The following is a 23,828-nucleotide window of genomic DNA, read 5'->3' as shown; positions in this document are numbered from 1 at the left end:
GTCTAAGTGAGAATAGTAAAAACAGTAACATTAGAATAAAATCCAACCTTCTTCCACCAATGTCTTTGAAATAAAACTAAGAACCAGCATGCAAGGATAAAAGTAATCCCGTCCTTCTCAGCACCAATTTGCATTATCTAAGAGGCTCTTGTATAAATCAAAACAGAAATATACGTCAGGCCATTTCTTTGGGAATATTATTCAGGGCATCATTCTCACTTCTGTAGCATCTCTGTTCTGCTTCTACCTTGGTAATTACCTCCCAAGTGATAATCTCAAAAGAAGGGTCAATGTATATCAAAGACTCAAAGGCTCACTCAGATGTACTTTACAGGAAAATAAAAATAAACAAGCAGGGTGCTTTCAATACTTACATATGTACATGGGGATCTCAAAAGTAAATTTATGATCCTTTCCTTTCTCCTTTTATTCTGGCAAGTACTCACATCATTGGAGCACTATAAAGGTGTATAGCACAGAATAAAACAAGAAAGAAAAAGCATTTCAATGTTGTTACTACTTTTGGTTTCCTGGTGATGAGGAACATTAATTTTGCACTGGTGAAGTCAGACCTCTCATTCCTCCAGATTAAGAAAAGGCATGGTTCTATATTATCATGTTTTGTCGTGGTGATTCCAAGAACATCTTTTCTAGTCCAGAGGATGGTAAAAAGGAACTACTGATATCTCAAGAGCCTGCTGATTGGGACCCAAGAGAGTTTTATGAGTGTGTAATCTTAGGGACCTGATTAAAAGTTGGAAGGCTTCTGTTTCATAGTTTCCCCTCCCCTCAGAGATCAGACTTTGTTGCTATGGATCATATAGATTAGTTCTATACTGGTGTCATTGCCATATTAGAGTTTATAAAATTTGATTTTTCTTGTTTGAATTTTATAAATATATACGTGTTTTGATTCATTTACCCAATTATTTCTGCTACAATCCCTCCCCCATCTTCCGTTCATTATCCCTTCAGCTTTTCTTTTTTTTAATCATTTTTTTAACCCACTGAGTACACTCAACACTTCCACTATGTATATAAATAGAGTGGTACTTATGGGAGTTTGAGTATCATCTCAGGGCCATCCAATTTTTTTGAAATTAACTCTGTTTCTCCCAGTAACCATCGATTGTTAATAGTTTCTCTGCTAGAGATGGAACTTTATGACCATATCCTCTTTCAATGCCAGTGATTTGTTTGACCTTACACAGGTTTTATATATACTATGGATATAACTGTGGGTTCATTTGATGAGTGAATATATTCAGTCCCGAAAATACTGTTTTAGTGTGTTCATCTATCACCTTGGTCTTTAAAAATCTTTTCATTTCTGTTTCCCTTATGATCCTTATAACTTGGATGAATGGATGGGGATACTATTTAGGATTGAACATTCCCAGATTCTTAATCACTGCCTAGTTCCCAGTTATGGATGTTTGTGTTAATCACTATCTCCTGCCAAAAGAAGCACCTCTGATGAAGGACAGAGATTTACTAATCTATGGGTATAATGTATAAAGAAAATTTATTGAGAGTTTATACAGTTTAATACCATATCCACAGACCAACAAAAAAACAAACAAACAAAAAACAAGCAAGAACAACAACAACAAAAAGTCTTAAGTACATCTCCAGAGACTGTGACCTATCTAGCCTCAGGCATTTGGCTACAAGAACCATGTTAATTTCTGCCTGTAGAGAAAGCCTGAAATGCAAATAGTGGATATTTACTCCAACAACACTTGTAACAATATTGCATAAGAGAGTGTATCCTGCCCTTTCAGCCATTATTGTAGCATTCAGAATTTACAGCTATATAGAATTATTATTCACCTGTGATAACATAAAGCACTATAGAAGGAATAAAGTTTCTAGACAGATACAGAATTTATTTCTAAACTTTATGACTTAAATATATGGTATTAGCACAAATAATATTTCACCATCAAGTTTTGAGCATAGTCAAAAACAATAGTCTGAAATACTGGGTGAAGGGGGCCATGGAGCACAACTGGCAAACAACCCTACAAAAGGTAGCCCAAAAGCTCTGGCTGCTGTTATCACTAGATGGTTTATGGCATCTAGGAGAAATACTGTCTCACAATTAAAGATAACTTCATTTAAATCCCTTTCATACGTGAGTGTATTTTGGAACACTTGTACAGTAATTCACATAATTTCTCAAATATCCTTAATATTAGCTATCCCTCCTTCAGCTCCATTTGTGATTCTGCCCTCCTGTCTCATGTCCTACTCAGTCCTTCCTGCTCTGTTATTCTCCAGTCTCCCTTGATATGACCAGTGCTCTGGGTTTACATACATTTTATTTATGCTAATGTAGGCACTCTCCAAATAGAAGGGGAGGAAAGCAAGCCAGCTATACATGGATTCTTCATACTTTCTTTTGCTAGGTGAAATCCTCAATGCTCGCTTAGAATGTTAAATCAGGATCAGATAAAACATCTAAACAGATCTATTAACCCTAAGAGAATAAAAGCAATCATCAAAATTTTCACCAAAAGGAGGGTGTTATAACATATTCAGATATTAAAGCAACACTTTTGTCCATTGTGTGAAATTCAGCTGATGTTAACATCATGGGACAGAGCTGGTCGATTCATTAATAAAATTCTCTTTGCTTCTAAATTTTCAATGACAAGCATGCTGACTGGAAATGGTTCTTCTGTGACAGAATTTGTCCTTGCTGGTTTGACAGATCATCCAGAGCTCCAGCTGCTTCTTTTACCTGTTTTTTAACAATCACAGTGGTAGGAAACTTTGATTTGTTCACACTTATTACCCTCAGTCCTCATCTTCACACCCACAAGTATCATTTCCTCTTCAACCTCTTCTTCATTGATCTCTGTTACTCTTTTCTCTTGAGCCCCAAAATAAGATGAACTTCGTCTCTGAAAAGAATTCCATCTTCTATGAGCGGTGCATGACTTAGATGATTTTCTTTCTCTTTTGTCATCTCTAAATGCTACATATTGACCTCAATGGCCTATGATCTCTATTTGGCCATCTGTAATCCATTGCCTTATGTCACCATGCCCCCTCAGGTCAATTCTGTGATATCTTTTGTTGCTTATGGGATGCTGTTTACTGGATCCTCTCCCTACACAGGCTGCCTGCTCTGACTGAACTTCGGCTATACCAATGACATCAACCATTTTCTGTGTGACATTTTGCCTCTCCTTCAGCTTTCCTCCACCAGCACCTATGTCAATGAGGTTGTGGTTCTCATCGTTGTGGGTATTAACATCATAGTACCTGGATTTACCATCCTCATTCCCTATGTTTTCATCCTTGCCAACATTCTAAACATCATATCAACACAAAAAAGATCAAAGGCCTTCTGTACCTGTAGATCTCACTACTGGTGATTTCTCTGTTTTTCAGATGAGGAAGATCCATGTCACTCAATCATTCTGTATCTATGAACCAATATTTCTTCTGTTTTCTACACTAATGTGGTTCTTATACTCAACCCTCTGATCTACAATTTGAGGAACAAGGATGTCAAAATAGGACTCAAGAAAGTTATGATAAAAGTCCATATTAGATTCATGTCAATTAGAAATGAAATAATAAGAACTTAAACTTAAGTTTAATGAATCTATTGTTTTACTTTTGTTTCCATGAAGATAATTTGTTCATACCAGTGTGGCTTTAATGTGCATTGCTCTTATGTTACTGATATTCTAAAAAATGTGTATTATAAGAATGATATGTAACACAAAGGCTGTGTCATGTCATTACATTGGACTTTCAATAATTTTCCCATCTTTATTTTAAGGATTTCAAGTATATGTGAACTGAAGATATATTCACAAAAATAGTATATCTTGTTTGGATAACAGTAAAAATTTACTAGTATAACTAAAAAATATAATATATAATTTAATTTTGGATATAGGCTTCCATGGCTTATAGCATTGACTCAGCTCCCCATCAGGGGAGGCAACTGTGAGAAGCACAGTTGGCTGTAAATCTGTAGCCAAGAACCTTTCACATGCAGGCTTTGACTCACTTCATCATACCTCAAATTCATAACTGTACACATATCGGTTTACTCAAATATATGAGTTCATTTTCTAGTGTGAACTATAATTTTTGATAGGAGACTTTCTGTTATTCTCCCAATGCCTTTTAGCACTGTTCCCAATCTGAAGCTTTGCCACAAAATTTTCCTATGCCTCTTGGAAGATATACAATTTTCTCTAATCTGAGGCTTCTATTCACTAATCCTGCCACATTACATTTTATCTTTTCCAAACAATTACTGTGATAAATGTCTTGAAGTTGTGATAATATCCTGGATTCCACTTCTTAACAGAACTGAATGATGACTTTTATATGAAAAGCTTCAAAAACTGGGATAATATGATACAATAGATTGATTTTTTTGTTAGAATATGCAAATTCATTGGATGTAATAATAAAACTTAGGAACAGATTTACAGATAAATATTTCATTGATTTATAAAAAACATTTTAATTTCATAGAAAAATATTTTAAAATAATTTCTTCTGAAAGCACAAATATACACAAAGAAAAGCATACAAAAGAATTGGTTACTCTAAAATAAATCAAAATCATATGCAAAATGTAAACAATAAATCTTTTAAAATATGTTGGGATGCTAAAAATCATCTTTTAGAAATCATTAAACCTAGAAGAAAAAATATGTAGCAAATAAAATTCATTAAACTGAGAATATTGTAAAAATGAAATACTTTTAGGTTTATCAGACTTAACAAATACTTGCATGTCATACAGCAAATAAAGGAATATCCAAAATATATGATTAACAAAATTATGTATCAATAACTGAGGACCATTTAATATCATTTAATAAGTGAAGGCAAGAAATGAAACTGAAGCAGAGACAATGGAGGAATGCTATTGCCCTCGCTTCTCCTTAGCAGCTATTGTCCCTATAATCTGGCCATAGGCTAACAGACTTCCCTTACAGCAATTTTAAGGGTATAGGTGGGAAGGGCTGGCTAGTCACAGAATCATTATCTAATGGTAGGAATGGTAGATGGGACTTATGTGCTGAATCATGCAGCACTTGCAGGTCCTCACACTTGAGCAGCAAGAGTTTAACTCACTGAACCAATCTCTCTGGCCCTGAAGTAGTTTCTGAATTGTAGATCATTTTTCTCAGGGCAAGTTTGCATATTTATGACAAAGGTGTACTTATGCATTTTTACATAACAAGTCATATCTGAAAGAAATGAGTATTATTCCAGCACAAGGCCACTTTCAACACTTCAGAATTTATATTTTTATTTTACAAAAATAACCTTTTTATGTAAATTAGACAAATATCCCAAAGTTTGATTAAGGCCAATTCATATTAGTTAGTTATAAATTCTACCCCAAACCCTGAACCCATATTCATTTAAGTAATTTTACATATGAGTATATATATATATATATATATATATATATATATATATATATATATGGGAGTAGTACTGATGGGTTTCTATTACTATGGAAATTTTGTATTTCCATATTGGAATTTCCATATTGAAATTTTGTTGAGGGTTTCATTGAATCAGTGAGGAATTTAAGATACTGAACAAAAATCATTTAGTAACATCATTTTTGTTCAGTATCTTAAATTTCTCACTGAATGGTACCCTTCACATACAGTAAGGAGATAATAAAAATATAGTTTATGTTGTCTTAACTGTATCTAGGTTTGAAAATTCTGACCAACAGAAATACAATACATTACATGCATGTGAAATATGATTTACGTGATAGTCTTGACAGTGCCTTGCATATGTTTCACATTAGCAATTAAAAGAGATATGATGCTTTCTATTGGTGAACTACAAAAGAGGACCGACATTTAAATTACATATTCAAAAACTTGTTATTAGTGCAAAATAAGAAACAGTATGAGCAATAATAAAATGCATCCCTAACATACATTTACTATATCATTTGAAGAACTAGTTTCTATAATTTGACAAAAAATATACATTTAAAAAAAATTGGAAAACAGCCAAGGATCTCATTAACATTATTCTAAAATAGTACACATATTTCACAGAATGATAAATTATAGAAATGGTAAAATTCCAAAAATCATTGAAAGAAATTCAGGAGAATACAAAAGCCAATAAGGAGGAAACGCAAAAATCACTTAAAGAAATACAGGAGAACTTTGGTCAACAGGCTGAGCTCATGAAAGAGGAAACACAAAAATCTCTTAAAGAATTACAGGAAAGCACAAACAAGCAAGTGATGGAGCTAAGCAAAACCATGCAGGATCTAAAATCAGAAGTAGAAACAACTAAGAAAACTCAAAGGGAGACAACTTTGGAGATAGAAAACCTTGGGAAGAAATCAGGGGACATAGATGCAAATATCAACAACAGAATACAAGAGATAGAAGAAAGAATCTCAGATGCTGAAGATACCATTAGAAACCATGGACTCAAAGGTCAAGAAAATGCAAAATGCAAAAAGCATGTAACCCAGTGACAGGCAGGAGGATCAATGGAACAGGATTGAAGATCCAGAAATGAACCCACACACCTATGGCCACTTGATCCTCGACAAAGAGGCTGAAAACATGCAATGGAAAAAAGATAGCCTTTTCAACAAATGGTGCTGGTTCAACTGGAGGTCAGCATGCAGAAGAATGCGAATTGATCCATCCTTATCTCCTTGTACTAAGCTCAAATCCAAATGGATCAAGGACCTCCACATAAAGCCAGACACTCTGAAGCTAATAGAAAAGAAACTGGGGAAGACTCTTGAGGACATCGGTACAGGGAGAAAGTTTCTGAACAGAACACCAATAGCGTATGCTCTAAGAGCAAGAATTGACAAATGGGACCTCATAAAATTACAAAGTTTCTGTAAGGCAAAGGACACCATCAAGAGGACAATTCGGCAACCAACAAATTGGTAAAAGATCTTCACCAATCCTACATCAGATAGAGGGCTAATATCCAATATATATAAAGAACTCAAGAAGTTAGACTCCAGAAAACCAAACAACCCTATTAAAAAATGGGGTACAGAGTTAAACAAAGAATTCTCACCTGAAGAACTTCGGATGGCGGAGAAGCATCTTAAAAAATGCTCAACTTCATTAGTCATTAGGGAAATGCAAATCAAAACAACCCTGAGATTTCATCTTACACCTGTCAGAATGGCTAAGATTAAAAATTCAGGAAACAGCAGGTGTTGGAGAGGGTGTGGAGAAAGAGGAACACTCCTCCACTGCTGGTGGGGTTGCAAATTGGTACAACCACTCTGGAAATCAGTCTGGCGGTTCCTCCGAAAACTGGGCACCTCACTTCCAGAAGATCCTGCTATACCACTCCTGGGCATATACCCAGAAGACTCCCCACCATGTAATAAGGATACATGTTCTACTATGTTCATAGCAGCCCTATTTATAATTGCCAGATGCTGGAAAGAACCCAGGTATCCCTCAACAGAAGAGTGGATGCAAAAAATGTGGTATATCTACACAATGGAGTACTATTCAGCCATTAGAAACAATGAATTCATGAAATTCTTAGGCAAATGGACGGAGCTAGAGAATATCATACTAAGTGAGGTAACCCAGACTCAAAAGGTGAATCATGGTATGCACTCACTAATAAGTGGATATTAACCTAGAAAACTGGAATACCCAAAACATAATCCACACATCAAATGAGGTACAAGAAGAAAGGAGGAGTGGCCCCTCGTTCTGGAAAGACTCAGTGAAACAGTATTCGGCAAAACCAGAACGGGGAAGTGGGAAGGGGTGGGTGGGAGGACAGGGGAAGAGAAGGGGGCTTAAGGGACTTTCGGGGAGTGGGGGGGCTAGAAAAGGGAAATCATTTGAAATGTAAATAAATTATATCAAAAAAAAAAAGCTTGTAACCCAAAACATCCAAGAAATCCAGGACCCAATGAGAAGACCAAACCTAATGGTTATAGGCATAGATGAGAGTGAAGATTTACAACTTAAAGGGCCAGCAAATATCTTCAATAAAATTATGGAAGAAAACTTCCCTAACCTAAAGAGAGAGATGCACATGAATATACAAGAAGCCTACAGAACTCCAAACAGACTGGACCTGAGCAGAAATACCTCTTGTCACATAATAATCAAAACACCAAATGTACTAAACAAAGAAAGAATATTAAAGGCAGTAAGAGAAAAAGGCCAAGTAACATATAAAGGAAGACCTATCAGAATCACACCAGACTTCTCACCTGAGACTATTTAAGCTAGAAGATCCTGGGCAGATCTCATGCAGACTCTAAGAGAACACAAATGCCAGTCAAAACTACTATACCCAGCAAAACAATCACCATAGATGGAGAAACTAAGATATTCCATGACAAAACCAAGTTTACCCAATGTCTATCCACAAACCCAGCCCTATAAAGGATAATAGGAGGAAAACACCAATAAAAGGAGGGAAACTTCACCCTGGAAAAAGCAAGATAGTAACCTTCTTTCATCAAACCCAAAAGAAGTTAACCAATCAAATTTAAAAAATAGCATCAAAAATGACAGGAAGTAATAATCACTATTCCTTAATATCTCTTAACATCAATGGGCTCAATGCCCCAATAAAAAGACATAGACTAACTAACTGACTGGATACGTAAACCGGACCCTAAATTCTGCTGCATACAGGAAACACACCTCAGTGTCAAAGACAAACACTGCCTTAGAGTAAAAGGTTGGAAGACAATTTTACGAGATAGTATTTTTAAAGGAATAATATTATTTTTTTTAGAATATCTAAAGAAACCACAGACTCTTCAGTTGCTTTTAAAATATATTATCAGATAGAGACAAAGTGTGGAGCAGAGTCTGAAGGAATGACCATCCCAATAACTACCACACTTAGGAAGCTATCCCATATAAAATTATAAAACCCAGACACTGTTGTGGATGTCCACAAGACCTTGACAACAGGAGCAGGATATAGCTGTCACAGGAGCAGGATTTTGTCCCTGGGAGGCTCTGCTATTGCATGACAAATACAGAGGGGGAAATTCTCGGTCAGCCATTGAACTGAGCACAGGGTCTCCAATGGATGAGATAGAGAAAGGACCAAAGGAGCTGAAGGGGTTTGAAGGGCCATAGGCAGGACAATAATGTGAGTCATCAAGTACTCCCAGAGCTCCCAGGAACAAAATCATCAACTAAAGAGTGCACTTGGAGTTACCCACAGCCTCAGACACATTGTCTTGTTGGACTCCAAATGGGGGAGAGGCCCTTGGTCCTGGAAAGTCTTGATACTGTAGTGTAGAGGAATACTAGGACAGTGAAGCACGGTGGGTTGATTAGGGAAGGGGAGATGGCTTACAGGATTTTTGGGGGAGGAGGGAACCAGGAAAGGGGACAACATTTGAAGTGTAAATAAAGAATATACCTAATAAAAATATATTTTATCAGTGTCTGCCAATATGGACATTATTAGATACTATTGAAAAATCCATGGAGTCCAACATATTGTATCTTTATCCTCTCTATTAACTTAAATTCACATATGTGTATATATGTATATATAATATTAAGACTTGATCAATCATTTATTTTTGGAAGCATAGGAAAGCTACAAATGACTAGTGAACATGCCCCTGGACATTCCTCTTGTAGAGCTCTGCAGAGCTTAATGGTGAAATGACAAACTCACAGTTCTGCCCTAGGGAATAGGCACTCCTTCTGGGAAATTATAAGTGGAGTAGAATATTGAATCTCTAAAGAACTGATGTTAGTTGTAAAGTTGCAAAACTTAACAATTTCTAGCCTTAAGGGAATAATCCAAAAGGGAGACTGTCATCAAGGAGAAAGTAATTTTCCATGCTCCTAATAATTTTTTCAGAAATGTTGACTATGAATTATTGGAGACTTATGCATGAAAGATATGTTCTTTTATGTGTATGTCAACAAGCTTTGTAAAATTCTCAAACAGAAAGTATGTTATTTGCCCAGAAATCTCTTATAGAAGTGAGGAAATGGTCTGTATTAATTGTAATCATCTGCTTAATATTTAGCACCTTTTGGCCTTCTGAGCACAGTGTGGAGGAAGACACCAAAAATTCAAATATCAGGGAAGACTCCAGATGAACAAATTGAGCTTCAAATATTTTTTATCCATTTATCTAAGAATTTCATGAATTCATTGTTTTTAAAATCTGAGTAGTATTCCATTGTATAAATTACCACATTTTCTTATCCATTCCGCTGTTGAGGAACATCTGTTTCATTTACAGCTTCTGGCTATTATAACTAAGGCTGCTATGAACATAGTGGAGCATGTATCCTTATTAAATGCTGGGCTGGTTATGTTCCCAGGAGTGAAATAGCTGAGTCCTTCAGTAGTATTATGTCAAATTTTCTGAGGAATGGCCAAACTGATTTCTAGAGAGGTTATACCAGTTTGCAATCCCACCAGCAGTGGAGGAGTGCTCCTCTTTCACTGTGTGAGGAGGAGGAGTGTGAGGTAACCTAATCACCAAAGAACACACATGGTATGCACTTACTGATAAATGGATATTAGCTCAGAAGTTTGAAATACAGAAGATACAATTCACAGGCCAAATGAAGCTCAAGAAGAAGAAAAAACAAAGTAACGATACTCTGGTCCTTCTTAGAATGGAGAACAAAAGACCCACAGGAGGAGACAAAGTGTGGAGCAGAGACTGAAGGAAAGACCATCCAGAGAATGCACCACATAGGGATCCATCCCATATACAGTTACTAAACACAGACACTATTGTGAATGCCCACAAGTGCTTTCTGACAGGAATATGATATAGATGTCACCAGGGTAGGCTCTGCCTGTGCCTGACAAATACAGAGGAAGCCACTTTCCGCAAACCATTGAATTGAGCACAGAGTTCACAATGGAGGAGCTAGAGAAGACCCAAGGAGATGAAGTGGTTTGCTTGCCATAGAAGGAACAACAATATGAAGCACTCAGTAATCCCAGAGCTCCCAGGAACTAAACCATGAACCAAATAGTACACATGGAGGAACCTATGGTTCCAGATGCATATGCAACAGAGGAAAATCTTGGACATCAATAGGATGAGAGGCCCTTGGTCCTGAGAAGGCTAGATGCCCCAATATAGGTAAGTACCAGGACAGGGAAGCAGTAGTGGGTGGATTGTGGAGCAAGGGGATGGGGAATAGGTTAGGGGATTGTCCAGATTGGGTGGAAACTTGGAAAGGAGACAACATTTGAAATGTAAATAAAGAATATATCTAATAAAAATTAGTTTTTATCTTGAGATTTTTTTAACTTAAAAGCAAAGATATGTATATATTCTGAGGAAAACATGTGTGCTGCTTTTTACAACCTTAATTCTTAGTATATACTAAAGATTATCAAATAACTTAATACTCAAAGAAAGTATCTTTCTGGAGTGATAAAGAACATGGTTAGGGGATAAACGAAATAGGGACTCTTCAGAACTCCATCTTCACTCACTCGAGCTCAGAACCTAATAAATTTAACTCTGTTCTTGCAGTGAGAGAGGGTTCATGGCTTAATATATGTTCCTACACTTATTCTTGCAGGAGCCACACATGATGCAAATGACTATGGAAAATAAATATTCAGTGTCAGAATATGTTCTTTTGGGACTGACAGACCAACCTGAGCTCCAGCTGTCCTTATTTGTTCTGTTCTTGAACTACACATTAACTGTGAGGGGCAACTTGAAGTTATGAGTCTCATTTGTCCCTTGTGTCAATGCATCCAAGTGTATTTTTCCTTTTCTCTTCTATCAGAATAATTGTACCAAATTTCATATTAAGATTGTCAATAGTTGGATTTACATTTGTATGTATTTCTGGCTTCAATTTTTTTATGAAGAAGCCAGAAATACACACTGGAAAAAGACAGCATCTTTAACAAATAGTGCTGGTCAAACTGGTTGTCTGGTTTTAGAGCATTGCAAATAAATCCACACTTATCACCTTATACAAATGCTTATGCGTGGAAAATTTCTGACTCTACAATTAATTCCATTTACTAACATTTCTGTTTTATTCCAATAGCATGATGTTTTTTTTACTATCGTTTTGTAAGTACAATATGAAGTTGGGAATGGTGAGACATTTAGAAGTTATTTTGTTGTTGAGGATTGTTTAAGCTATATACTTTATATTATTAGAGTGTACCTTGAAAAGTATTGTGTCCCTGATTTTTTATTCTATTTGTTGTTTCCTTGAGGATTTTTACCTTTGTTTTTGTTTTTCAGTTTTTATGTTTTTTTTTTGTTTTGTTTTGTTTTGGTTTTTTTCGTTGTTGTTTTTTTGCTTTTTGTTTTTTTTATTTTGTTTTTTTTGTGTTTTTGTTGTTGTTGTATTTTAATCTTGTATTCAGTTGCTTTGATGAAATTATCATCTGTAGGGGTTCCATCTTGGAAATTTTATTGTCCTTTATCTATATTCTCTTTTGGTCTGCAAGTGATGATACTTTTTCTTATGCTTTTCTAATAATTATACTGTTGAATTCCTCCAGTTTTCCTATTGTTCCAGCTATGACTTTAAGTACTATAATGAGTAGGTATAGAAAGTATAGAGAACATTGTCTTGCTCCAGATTTTAATAAAATTACTTTGCATTTCTTTTCATTTAATTTGATAATGGCTATAGGGTTGCTGTAAACTGAATTTATTACATGTATGTATTTTCCATTTATATCTATTATTTTCCAGGAAATTTATCATGAAGAGGTATTAGATTCTGTCAAATATCTTTTGGGCATCTAATGAAATGATCATTTATTTTTTGTCTTTTTGCATGTTTAATTGCAGATTACATTTACTGCTTTTTATATATTGACCCATCTCTATATCTCTGGGTTGAAGCATACTTGGTCACAATAGATGATCTTTTATGTGTTTTTGCTTCTAATTTGCCAGTATTTTATTGAGTATATTTGCAACTATGTTCATCATGACAAATCAGTCTGAAATCCTCTTTCTTTGTTGACTCTTCATGCGATTTTGTTTCAGTGTGACTGTGGCTTCCTAAAACAAATTCTGCAGTGTTCCTTTTGTTAGTAGTTTGTAGGCTTCATCCCAGGGAAGCAGGGATGTCTCAAAATAAGGAAATCGATCAAAGTAATCCACTGTATAAGAAACACAAAGACAAAAATCACATGGTCATTTCATTAGATGCTGAAAAAGCATTTGACAAAATTCAGCATCCTTTCATGTTAAAGGTCTTGGAAAGAACAGGAATTCAAGGCCCATACCTAAACATCATAAAAGCAATATACAGCAAACCAGTAGCCAAAATCATACTAAATGGAGAGAAATTTGAAGCAATCCCACTAAAATCAGGGACTTGACAAGGCTGCCCTCTCTCTCCATATTTATGAAGTTCTAGCTAGAGCAATTAAAGAACAAAAGGAGGTCAAAGGGATACAAATTGGAAAGCAAGAAGTCAAATTATCACTATTTGCAGATGATATACAGTTAAGCGGCCCAAAAAAACTCCACCAAAGAACTCCTACAGCTGATAAACAACTTCAGCAAAGTGACCGGATATAAAATTGACTCAAGCAAATCAGTAGCCTTCCTATACTCAAAGGATAAACAGGCTGAGAAAAAAATTAGGAAAATGGCATCCTTCATAATAGCCACAAACAATATAAAGTATCTTGCGTCTAACCAAGCAAGTAAAAGATCTGTATGTCAGGAACTTCAAGCCTTTGAAGAAAGAAATCAAAGAAGACCTCAGAAGATGGAAAAATCTTCCATGTTCTTGAATTGGCAGGATTAATATAGTAAAAATGGCCATACTGCCAAAAGCAATATACAGATTCAATGCAATCTCCATAAAAATCCCATAGAAATTTCTTAATGGCACTACTATTTTGTTTGTAAGTTTCATATATTACAAAATATACAACTTTGGCAAGATTAATCCTTAGAGATGCTGAAGTGACCTGCTGTTCCAGCCTTCTGCTTCCTGTTCTGTTCAGTGACTTGCTACCCAAATGGCTCCACTGATTCTGTGTATTCAATTCATTAAGCTTTTTAGGCTGTCCAGTCAACACTTCAGTCAATAGCTGAGCTTTCTAAACATACAGAGATGGGATAATAGATGCTAAGGCTAGTTTTCTTATGCCTACTCATTTTTTCTAATTTTCTTAATCCTCCCCAGACCTTTAAAGAATTTCAAGTTTCCCCTATTCATAACGAAGAAGCCATGGAAAGTCATCACCCTGATTCCTTGGGTTTGGGCGTCTGCTTATGGTTATTTTTTATAAATTATAGATAGGCTGTCATTTTAAGAGATAATTTTGTAATTGGCATAATTTTGAACAGGGAAGAAATAGAGAAGACAGATTACTAATTATATTCTTGAAGAACACATCGTGTAGCTATTTCTTACAATGACAGAAATCTTTGGAATTGATGCAAAATTGAAGATGTAATTTCTTACATTGATACAGTATTTGTACATTGATATAGAGTCAAGATTTTCTTTGGTATAAATATGTATATTGATATGAAATTTGAAATGAATATTGTTTATCTTAGATAAGCATTGTACCTTGGCAACTCATTTAAGAATACAAGGCTTTGACCCAGTCCTTCTAATAGCTACTATTACCAACTGTTTATGATGATTAAGTAACATATGTTAAAGGCAAGATATTAAAACTCATGATTATGTAAGATTCTGGTTTAATTATATTAAAGTGTTTACAATTTACTCAAATAGAAATGGATGAAAGTAGTTAAGGTTTAATAGTTTAGATATATTTTGCATAGATAGTGTTCAAAACATCAGAATTTCATAGAAAATGACATTTAATGTTATTTAATTATTAATGATCATTTGACAACAAGACATATAAGCTCCCGACAGCTTCCCCATTCTCCAATGAAGAAATTGAGCATCAAACCCTCCATATAGAGTTGTTTCAGTCATGACAAGATAAAAATTTTTATCCATGGCTGGATAAAAATTACATTATTTATCGACAGACAAATACTACTCTCCAGGAAAGGATATACAATGTGGGTTAGTTGACATTTTAGTTCTGACAAGAGAGATCAAACTTCTCCTTCATAATTGCTGTTCTATTTCAAGGTCTGTCAGACAGTTCAGGGTCAGAAGGCTGAAGGCAGATGCGCTATGGGAAATTAGAGTCTGTCCAGGTAGTCAACTGTTTCTTCACTTTGTTAAGTCTTAGAACCTATGTTTTGTGCTTCCTATTTCCTCAGGTAATATTTAATGTGTTCTTGGATTTCTAACATGGTTGAAGACTAGTTATAGTCTCATAAGTAAACTTATATTGTTAAGCATTGATAGATATGCTATAGAGCTGAAAACATGCCTTTCAGATGGTGATGCAGGCTAAAATCAGAACATAAATCAGGTATAGCATTGCAAGCTCTTTAGTTAGGATAAGAGGTAGAGTACTTTAATTGACAAATTGATGGACTGTATATTAATTGTATAACATGTTTTGTAATTTACACAATTGTGGGCCTGTGTACTGGAGGCTATCCATGGAGATCTCTGGCCTGACTGGGTGGGAGAGCTCAGGCAAAGGGGAGAGAGTGTGAGCAAAAAGTGGGAGTCACCTCCACTGCTGCAGCTGGCTCCACCTCTGTCTCTGCCATTGCTGTCTCAGTTACTCCACATCACCTTGCACTGAGTCAAGCCAGGCTGGGCTGATGAGAGGCTGACTAGCCAGCAAGGAGTACAGGGGAGCTTCAGGTGGCATTTCAGGAGAGCAGACCTCTTCCCAATTGGCAGTGTTACAGCTCTTATGACAGAAGCTCTCAGATAATGGAGTAGTTCTCACACACATTTATTCCTTCTGTATAGGATCCTTATATCCAGTTTTGGGGTGGATTAGGATCTGACTGCAGGTAATTCTCATTGGCTTGATATGAGAGCTTGGAGATCCCTTATCTGCATGTGGGAGGGCTTGGAGCTGCTCCTATATAACTGATGGCCACAGACACCTCTGTGAGGATTTTTGGGAAGCTGTTGCTATGTGACAGGATCCAGGGGCCCAAGGGGTGTGGACAAACATCTGACTTCCCTTGCAGGTTACAGTCACCTGTTGCATCACCAGGGTTATAAGCCTGAGCTTGACCAGGGGCTAGGCTGCCTATCACAGCTCATGTCCCACATATAAGTGTTATGGTTATGCTAAATTTATGTCTGAGAGAAGAGATTTTTTAAAAATAAATTGGACAGAAAAGTTGAGAAGTTAGGGATTAGTTCTAATGCAGTCCCAGTTCGGTTTGGCTCCCAAATCTGGCATTCCCAGGTACTGATAGTCTCTGCTCCCATCTGGATTTGACTGGCAATAAAGAATTGCTATACAGCCAATGACTATGGTGAAAGACTAAAGTCGGATCTGGAGATTTGTGCAGGAGAGAAATGATGCAGGACGTGGTGGTGGGAGAAGAAAACCACACCTAAAGGCTCACTGTAATGGAAGAATCAGGTGAAATAGCCTTAGAGGCAACTCCCCTGCTTGGGTCCTTGGTAACTGAGATAAAACATATTTATGGTTGTTAACTCAGGAGTACTCGAGGGGAATGTTTGATAGCAGCAGGAAGATTTTAAAGTGCTCAGTCATTAAGCTAGTCATGATATATTGAAATTAAGCTAATGTGTGTCTTTCTTTTGATAACTCGGAGAGCTCCTGGGCAGGTACAGAACTTACAGGCAACCTACCTTGAGCTATAGAGGTTTAGATAAACTAGCAGCTACAACTTATAGATTAACAAAAAAAATTGAAAGAGAACAAATTTTCAACCTCATATTTCCAAATTTCACAATTTACAACAAAGCTGTAGTAATCACAAAAATGTGCTATGAAGTAACTGTCCAAAAATAAAACCTTAACGTGTGGTTTATTAATTTCAATAGAAAGGTCAAGACTATATGAATAAGGAGAGAATTAACCTACTTCATTAACAAATAATTCAGGATTACTGTGTATCTATATATAATTGTTCTGCCTATTTCAAAAATAATTAAAAAAAACCCCAACATCGACGAAGTTCAATGTAAGAATATTCCATACAACTTTCCTTCCTTCCTTCCTTCCTTCCTTCCTTCCTTCCTTCCTTCCTTCCTTCCTTCCTTCCTTCCTTCCTTCCTTCCTTCCTTCCTTCCTTCCTTCCTTCTTTCTTTCTTTCTTTCTTTCTTTCTTTCTTTCTTTCTTTCTTTCTTTCTTTCTTTCTTTCTTTCTTTCTTTTGGATTTTCAAGACAGAGTTTCTCTGTGTAGCCATGTTGTCCTGGAACTCACTCTATAGACCAGGCTGTCCTCAAATTCAGAAATCTGCCTGCCTCTGCTTTGAGTCTGGCTCAAACTCTCTGTATTCTGGTCAAAGTTGTGTAGGATGTAGTTTCTACATGTTCCTGTTGCTTATAGTCAAATGACACTTCCAGTACTGTGTTTTCCTTGCAAAGAGAGAAAAATCTCATGAAATTCAGAGATGAATTAAAATTTTCTGCCCATAAATTTTCTTTTTTATATATTTTACCATACCATATGATGAAAAGTAATTTATAATTTCTATCTGTAAAATATTTGAACTGATTTTCCAGTCTTCTCTGTTCTAAGCAAGAATTGTACCACCAATCCAAAACTCACATCCAGTTTTTGCAAATCTCTTATAATGTTTCTATGAATTTATTAAGTGCAAGAAGATATATGTATTTGCAGATATAATTATATGTAAACAAGGGTTATTGAATTTTACATCTACCCTATTAAAAAAGTTGAAAGGCTTAGATATATACTTATATTACTTGAATGTTCTTCCCCTCTTTCAATTTATCTGTAGAGTTTGTCATCTATCTATCTATCTATCTATCTATCTATCTATCTATCTATCTATCTATCTATCATCTGTCTATCTATCTATCTATCCTTTATCTATCATGTGTGTATCTTCTACCTATCTAGTAGAATTTGAAACCTGTGATCTGATCTTTATTTCTTCAATCAATGATGCCCAGAAAAGCTACAAATGGTAAGTGAACAGTTCTCTGAATACTCCTTTGTAGAATTAAAAAGAGAATGAAAAGGGAGACCACTCAGCATTCTGCCCTGGGAACTAGATAGTCCCTGATGGGAAATCATAAACTGAATAGGACTTTGAATCTCAACAGATCCTACCTTAGTTTTATAATATTTGATGTAAACATAAACTTAGTTTTGCCCTCAAGGGGCACATCCCAGAGGGAGAATATTACAAAGAAGAGAATTCTTTTCTGTACTTATAACATTCCCCAAAACCTTGAGTTTCAGAATTTTATTTGAATAAGGTAGTGTTTTGGAGACTCATATAATATTGCCTTTTTTTAAATTTTGAGTATGCAGAAAGAACATTCTACAGAAATTCTATTTCCCACAATGAATCTCTTCTAACAAGTCAGAGATTATTTGTACAGGTTTTAATTACGCACTTTGTCTCCTTGAACAGAGAGATGCAAGTTACCAAGTGATCCTAAAGCAAGAAAGTTTCTAGATGACTACAGGTGAGGATTGAATTTTTGCTTTGACAGTTTCATTTGAAATTCAGAATTTCATAAATCTTGGACTTTAAAAGAAGATAATTCAGTCTTAGTTATTAGTAAGGACCAACAGGAAGGGAAGAAGTTATATTCTGAGTCACTGCAGACCATTTGCTATCTTTCTTTCTGGATACATATCATGAGTAGAGAAAAGGAAATAGGGATTACATAGGAATCACCATGAAAGTATTCAGAGAAGTGTTTACTTTGCATTTATAGCTTTTCTGAGCACCATTAATTGAAGTAATAAATGCCCCTTTGAGGTCAAGCCACGTGTTCTATAAACTCAAGCTTAGAAATCAATAAATTAAACTTTTCACTTAGAGTGAAAGACACATTACTGGTTTGAGTTGATTTCTATACTTATTCTTACAGATGCCACACATGAAGCAAATAATGGAAAATAATTCTTCTGTGTCTGAGTTTATTCTTATGGGGCTGACAGACCAACCTGAGCTCCAGTTGCTCCTATTTTTTCTGTTCTTAATGAACTACACAGCCACTGTGATGGGAAACTTGAGCTTAATGAGTCTCATTTTCTTGAATTCAAACCTACATACTCCCATGTACTTTTTCATCTTCAATCTGTCCTTCATCGACTTCTGTTATTCATTTGTTTTTACCCCCAAAATGTTGATGAGTTTTGTTTTAGAGAAGAACACCATCTCCTTCAGAGGATGCATGACTCAGCTGTTTTTCTTCTGCTTTTTTGTGAACTCTGAGAGTTATGTGCTGACAGCCATGGCCTATGATCGCTATGTTGCCATCTGTCAGCCACTTATGTACAAGGTTGTTATGTCACCTGTGATATGTTTTATGCTGATGTTTGGTTCTTACTTGATGGGGTTTGTGGGGGCCATGGCTCACACAGGATGTATGATCAGGCTCAGCTTCTGTGATTCTAACATCATCAATCACTACATGTGTGACATCTTCCCTCTCCTCCAGCTCTCCTGCAGTAGCATCTATGTGAATGAACTTGTGAGCTTTGTTGTGGTGGGTACTGTTATCACTTTATCTAGCCTAATTATCTTAATCTCTTATGGTATGATTCTTTTCAATGTCATTCATATGTCTTCAGGTAAGGGTTGGTCCAAGGCCATGGGAACCTGTGGGTCCCACATCATAACTGTTAGCCTCTTCTATGGATCTGGGCTGCTTGCTTATGTCAAGCCACCATCTGCTGAGACTGTGGGCCAGGGGAAAATTTTCTCAGTGTTTTATACATTCTTGGTTCCCATGCTGAATCCTCTTATTTACAGTCTCAGGAACAAGGATGTCAAACTTGCTGTGAAGAGAACCATGAAGAGACTCACGAAATGATCTATCTAGTGGTTTTTCTCTTAGATCTGTTTCTATTTGTCTGCTGTTTCACTATCATGTTTTGTTTGTTTGTTTGTTTAATTAAAAATTAAAATTTTTAATTAAAAATTTAACTAATAGTGCTAAATTTTAATTAGTTTAATTAATAGTGTTAAATTTAATTAATAGTATTCCATTTTTAATAGTGTTTTTTATAACCTGTCCTTTATGTTTTTCTTCCTTTTCATTTTTCTAGGGTATAACTAAGTTTTCTACAGTATCATTTTCCTTTATTATGCAATCTTACTTGTATATGACCATTCTTTGTTTAGTTATAGTCACTGCATCACTTGCATTTGTATTTCATTTGTTCATGTCTATTACCTATATTAGATTAAGAAGCTGTTCTATTAGCTTATTTTAGTTAAGGACAACATTGCATACCAATTTTTCTTGTATACCCTTTTTAATCTAAGAATATCCATGAACTAGTATTCTTTATCTCAAACTAATTTCTTTCTTCAGGTTTTGTTGTAATTTTCTATGTATATTTCTTTATTTGGTGGGTTTGTTTTCTATATATTAAATAACACAGATAATAGGTGACACAATTGTCAAAGTCTCAACAATTTTCAGGTTATTTTACTCGTAGTTTCTTTTCAAATATTTGTGTGGCCTTTATTTGTTTTCTACTTTTTATTATTTGTATGTGTCTAATAATCATACAAGAAAACTTACATGCAGTAAAAAAATTGGAGCCTATAAATAAATAAAAGACATTTTATATGACATTGATCTTGCAAACAGTAATGATTATTAGTACTGATCGAGTTATTATATGCTAGGACTTTTAAAAAACTAAGGACCTTTAAAAAATGTAACTCTTCAATTCATGATACTACTGTCATTGCTTTTATTTTGAACTGAGATAACTAAGACAAAAAGAGGTCCTTGTACTTGTTAACGGTATATATAGCTGCTTAGTGGTAGGTTTGTAATCTGATTTGGAATATAGTAGACACGTTTTGTTAGAAGCCCATCCACCTAACTACCGTATATATTTCTTGGAGGAGATGACACTAGAAAACCATTAAGAAGTTGCCAGAATTTTAGCTTCAAGTTTGTAATGGCATTATTTAATATATTTAAACTAGGGTATCTATCTATCTATCTATCTATCTATCTATCTATCTATCTATCTATCTATCTATCTATACATACATATATATATATATATATTTGTTATTTGAACATTTATTAAATCTACATCTCTGCCCAAGTCTCTTAGACTCCACAGTTATGTCAAAAAAGCAGCAGTCTGATATTTCATACGAGTAGAATTGAAAATGTTGCTTTTCCTTCTAGATATGTGGACTATGTAATTTTTTAAAACCATTGTGTTCATTTTTTGTTAGAAAACATTGTCATAATAATGTATATTTCATTTTCCTGTCAAACTATTGTTCTTACTTAAAACAAATTTTTAAGTCTGAATAATTGAACTACACCCATGCTTATTAATTAATTAATTAATTAATAAAGACTTCTTAACACAATTCATGAATTGTGTTATTCATGAGTTTGATTCAGAAGACCAGAAATAATCTCTGTCTCTGTCTCTTACTTCTTTATATATTGCTATCTCTTTCTTTATGTTTTCTCTATATGCCATACTTAATAAAACTGTTAGGAAATTATAGAATTTTAAAATAAACTTCATTATTATAGTCTATATATACTTTAAATGTGATACAAATAATAATATAAAAAATAAATTGCAAATTACAGCATGAATTTCTTGAGGATTATTTCACAATGACTCAAAACGTACAGCATCTATGAGAATATGAACCCAACCCACATGCTATAGTAGAGAACATTTCTGTCAGACTTTGATGGTGAAATGAAAAAATACATCTATTATTAATGATGTTGCACAATAAGGTGGTGCACTCATGGTGAGCTACATATTAACTTAGTGATGCGTTTTCTGACATGGTGAGGTATTGAAGTTTGGCTCGGTTGTCGTGGAGAGTCATATCGCTGTTACCAAAGTGAAATATGCACTTTAAGAAGGCTGTTAGATGCTATTTCTTTATCTGGAAAAATAGTTTTCTATAATATAAACATATAAGAATTTATATTGTACAACACTATCATTGGAAATATACAATTTTGCTTATCAGTAATGTCTAGTACCCACAAATGAGAAAAAAATATATGATGTTTGCCTTACTTAGACTTGCTTAATTTACTTAGTAAAACCCCATGAGTTGTATTCAGTTTACTATACATGAAATAACTTCAATTTTCTTTATAGCTGATAAAAATTCACTGTGTGAATAAATATTATCTTACCCATCCTTTGTCACCTAATTTGCTTCCATTATTTATTCAAAATAGTGTATTAATAGAATATTGACTTGAAATTTGGATAAATTCCAAAAAGCGGTAGAGCTGTGTCATATGGTAGGTGTATATCTATTACCTTGAGAAACCTCTATACTGATTTTTTATTGGATATTTTATTTATTTACATTTCAAATGTTATTGTTTCCCAGTTTTCCATCTGCAAACTCCCTATGTCATCTCCAGTGACCCTGCTTCTCTGAGGATGCTCCCCCTCTGACTCCTGCCTCAAAACACTAGCATTCTGGGCTAAGGGAATGAAGCCGTCATAGGACCAAGGGTCCCCCCTCCTACTGCGGCCAGATAAGTCCCCTTCAGCTCCTTCAATCCTTCCCCTAACTCCTCCATTGTATACCCTTGCTCAGTTTAATGGTTGTCTGCAAGCATCTGCATTTGTATTGGTCAGGATCTGGCAGAATCTCTCAGGAAACAGCTGAATCAGTTTCCTGTCGGCAAGTAGTTCTTGGCATCCTCAATAGTGTCTGGGTTTGGTGTCTGCATGTGGAATGGATCCACAGGTGGGGCAGTCTCTGGATGGGCTTTCCTTCAGTCTCTTCTCCACTCTTTGTCCTTGTATTTCCTTTAGGCAGGAGCAATTCTGGGTTAAAAATTTGGAGATGCGTGGGTGGCCTTTTCCTCAACAGGGGGGACACTTCTAATCTCTGGATATGGTCTCAATAGGTTCTCTCTTCCCATTGTGGAGTATCTCAGCTAATGTCATCCCCATGGGTTCCTGGGAGGGTCTTCCTTTCCTGGTATCTGGGACATTTCTCTCCCCTTGTTGATACACACCTGTTTTTGCTGACCCTCTGTACATCCCTTCCATTTCCTCCCATATCTGATTTTCCTCCTCTTTTCCCCTCCCCCTCTTCACTTCCTTCCAAGTGCCTCCCACTATCTACTTCCCTTAATTATTTTGTTTCCCCTTCTAAGTAAGACTGAAGGATCCACTCGTTGGTTTTCCTTTTCTTGAGCTTCATGTCGTCCATGAGTTGTATCTTGAGTATTACATGCTCTTTGCCAAATATCCACTTAAAAGTGAGTAATTACCATGAGTGTTCTATTGTGACTGAGTTATCTCACTCAGGAAAATATTTTCTAGATCAATCCATTTGCATGTGAATTTCATAAAGTCATTGTTTTTAATAGCTGAGTAGTATTGCATTGTGTAAATGTACCACATTTTCTGTACCATGTGCATCTGGGTTGTTTCCAGCTTCTGGCCATTATAAATAAGGCTGCTATGAACATAGTAAAGTATGTGTCCTTATTATTTTGGAGCATCTTCTGAGTACATATCCAGGAGTGGTATAGCTGGGTCCTCAGGCAGTACTATGTCCAAATTTCTGAGAAACCTGCAGACTTATTTTCAGAGTGGTTGTACCAGTTTGCAATCCCACCAGCAATGGAGGAGTGTTCCTCTTTCTCCACATCCTCACCAGTATCTGCTGTCACCTGAGTTTTCTTAGCCATTCTGACTGGTGTGAGGTAGAATCTCAGTGTCATTTTGGTTTGCATTTCCCTGAAGTCTAAGGATGTTGAACATT

At 35.5% G+C, this 23,828-nt stretch overlaps 1 protein-coding gene across 1 annotated transcript; it reads left to right on the top strand.

Moving 5' to 3' along the window:
• Nucleotides 1-18,945: 18,945 nt before the first annotated feature.
• LOC127690078 (olfactory receptor 143-like) lies at nt 18,946-19,893 on the top strand. The gene has a single exon (XM_052189634.1). The coding sequence runs from the start codon at nt 18,946-18,948 to the stop codon at nt 19,891-19,893; it is 948 nt and encodes a 315-aa protein (XP_052045594.1).
• The last annotated feature ends 3,935 nt before the right edge of the window (nt 19,894-23,828 follow it).

Source organism: Apodemus sylvaticus, chromosome 7 (genome assembly GCF_947179515.1).
Source record: "Apodemus sylvaticus chromosome 7, mApoSyl1.1, whole genome shotgun sequence".
NCBI classification, from domain to species: domain Eukaryota; kingdom Metazoa; phylum Chordata; class Mammalia; order Rodentia; family Muridae; genus Apodemus; species Apodemus sylvaticus.
Note: the sequence above shows the minus strand (reverse complement) of the source record. Positions and strands in the feature narration are given on the sequence as shown.

Coding starts and splice junctions, on each gene's coding strand:
- LOC127690078 (XM_052189634.1), top strand. CDS start 18,946: ATGCCACACATGAAGCAAATAATGGAAAATAATTCTTCTGTGTCTGAG.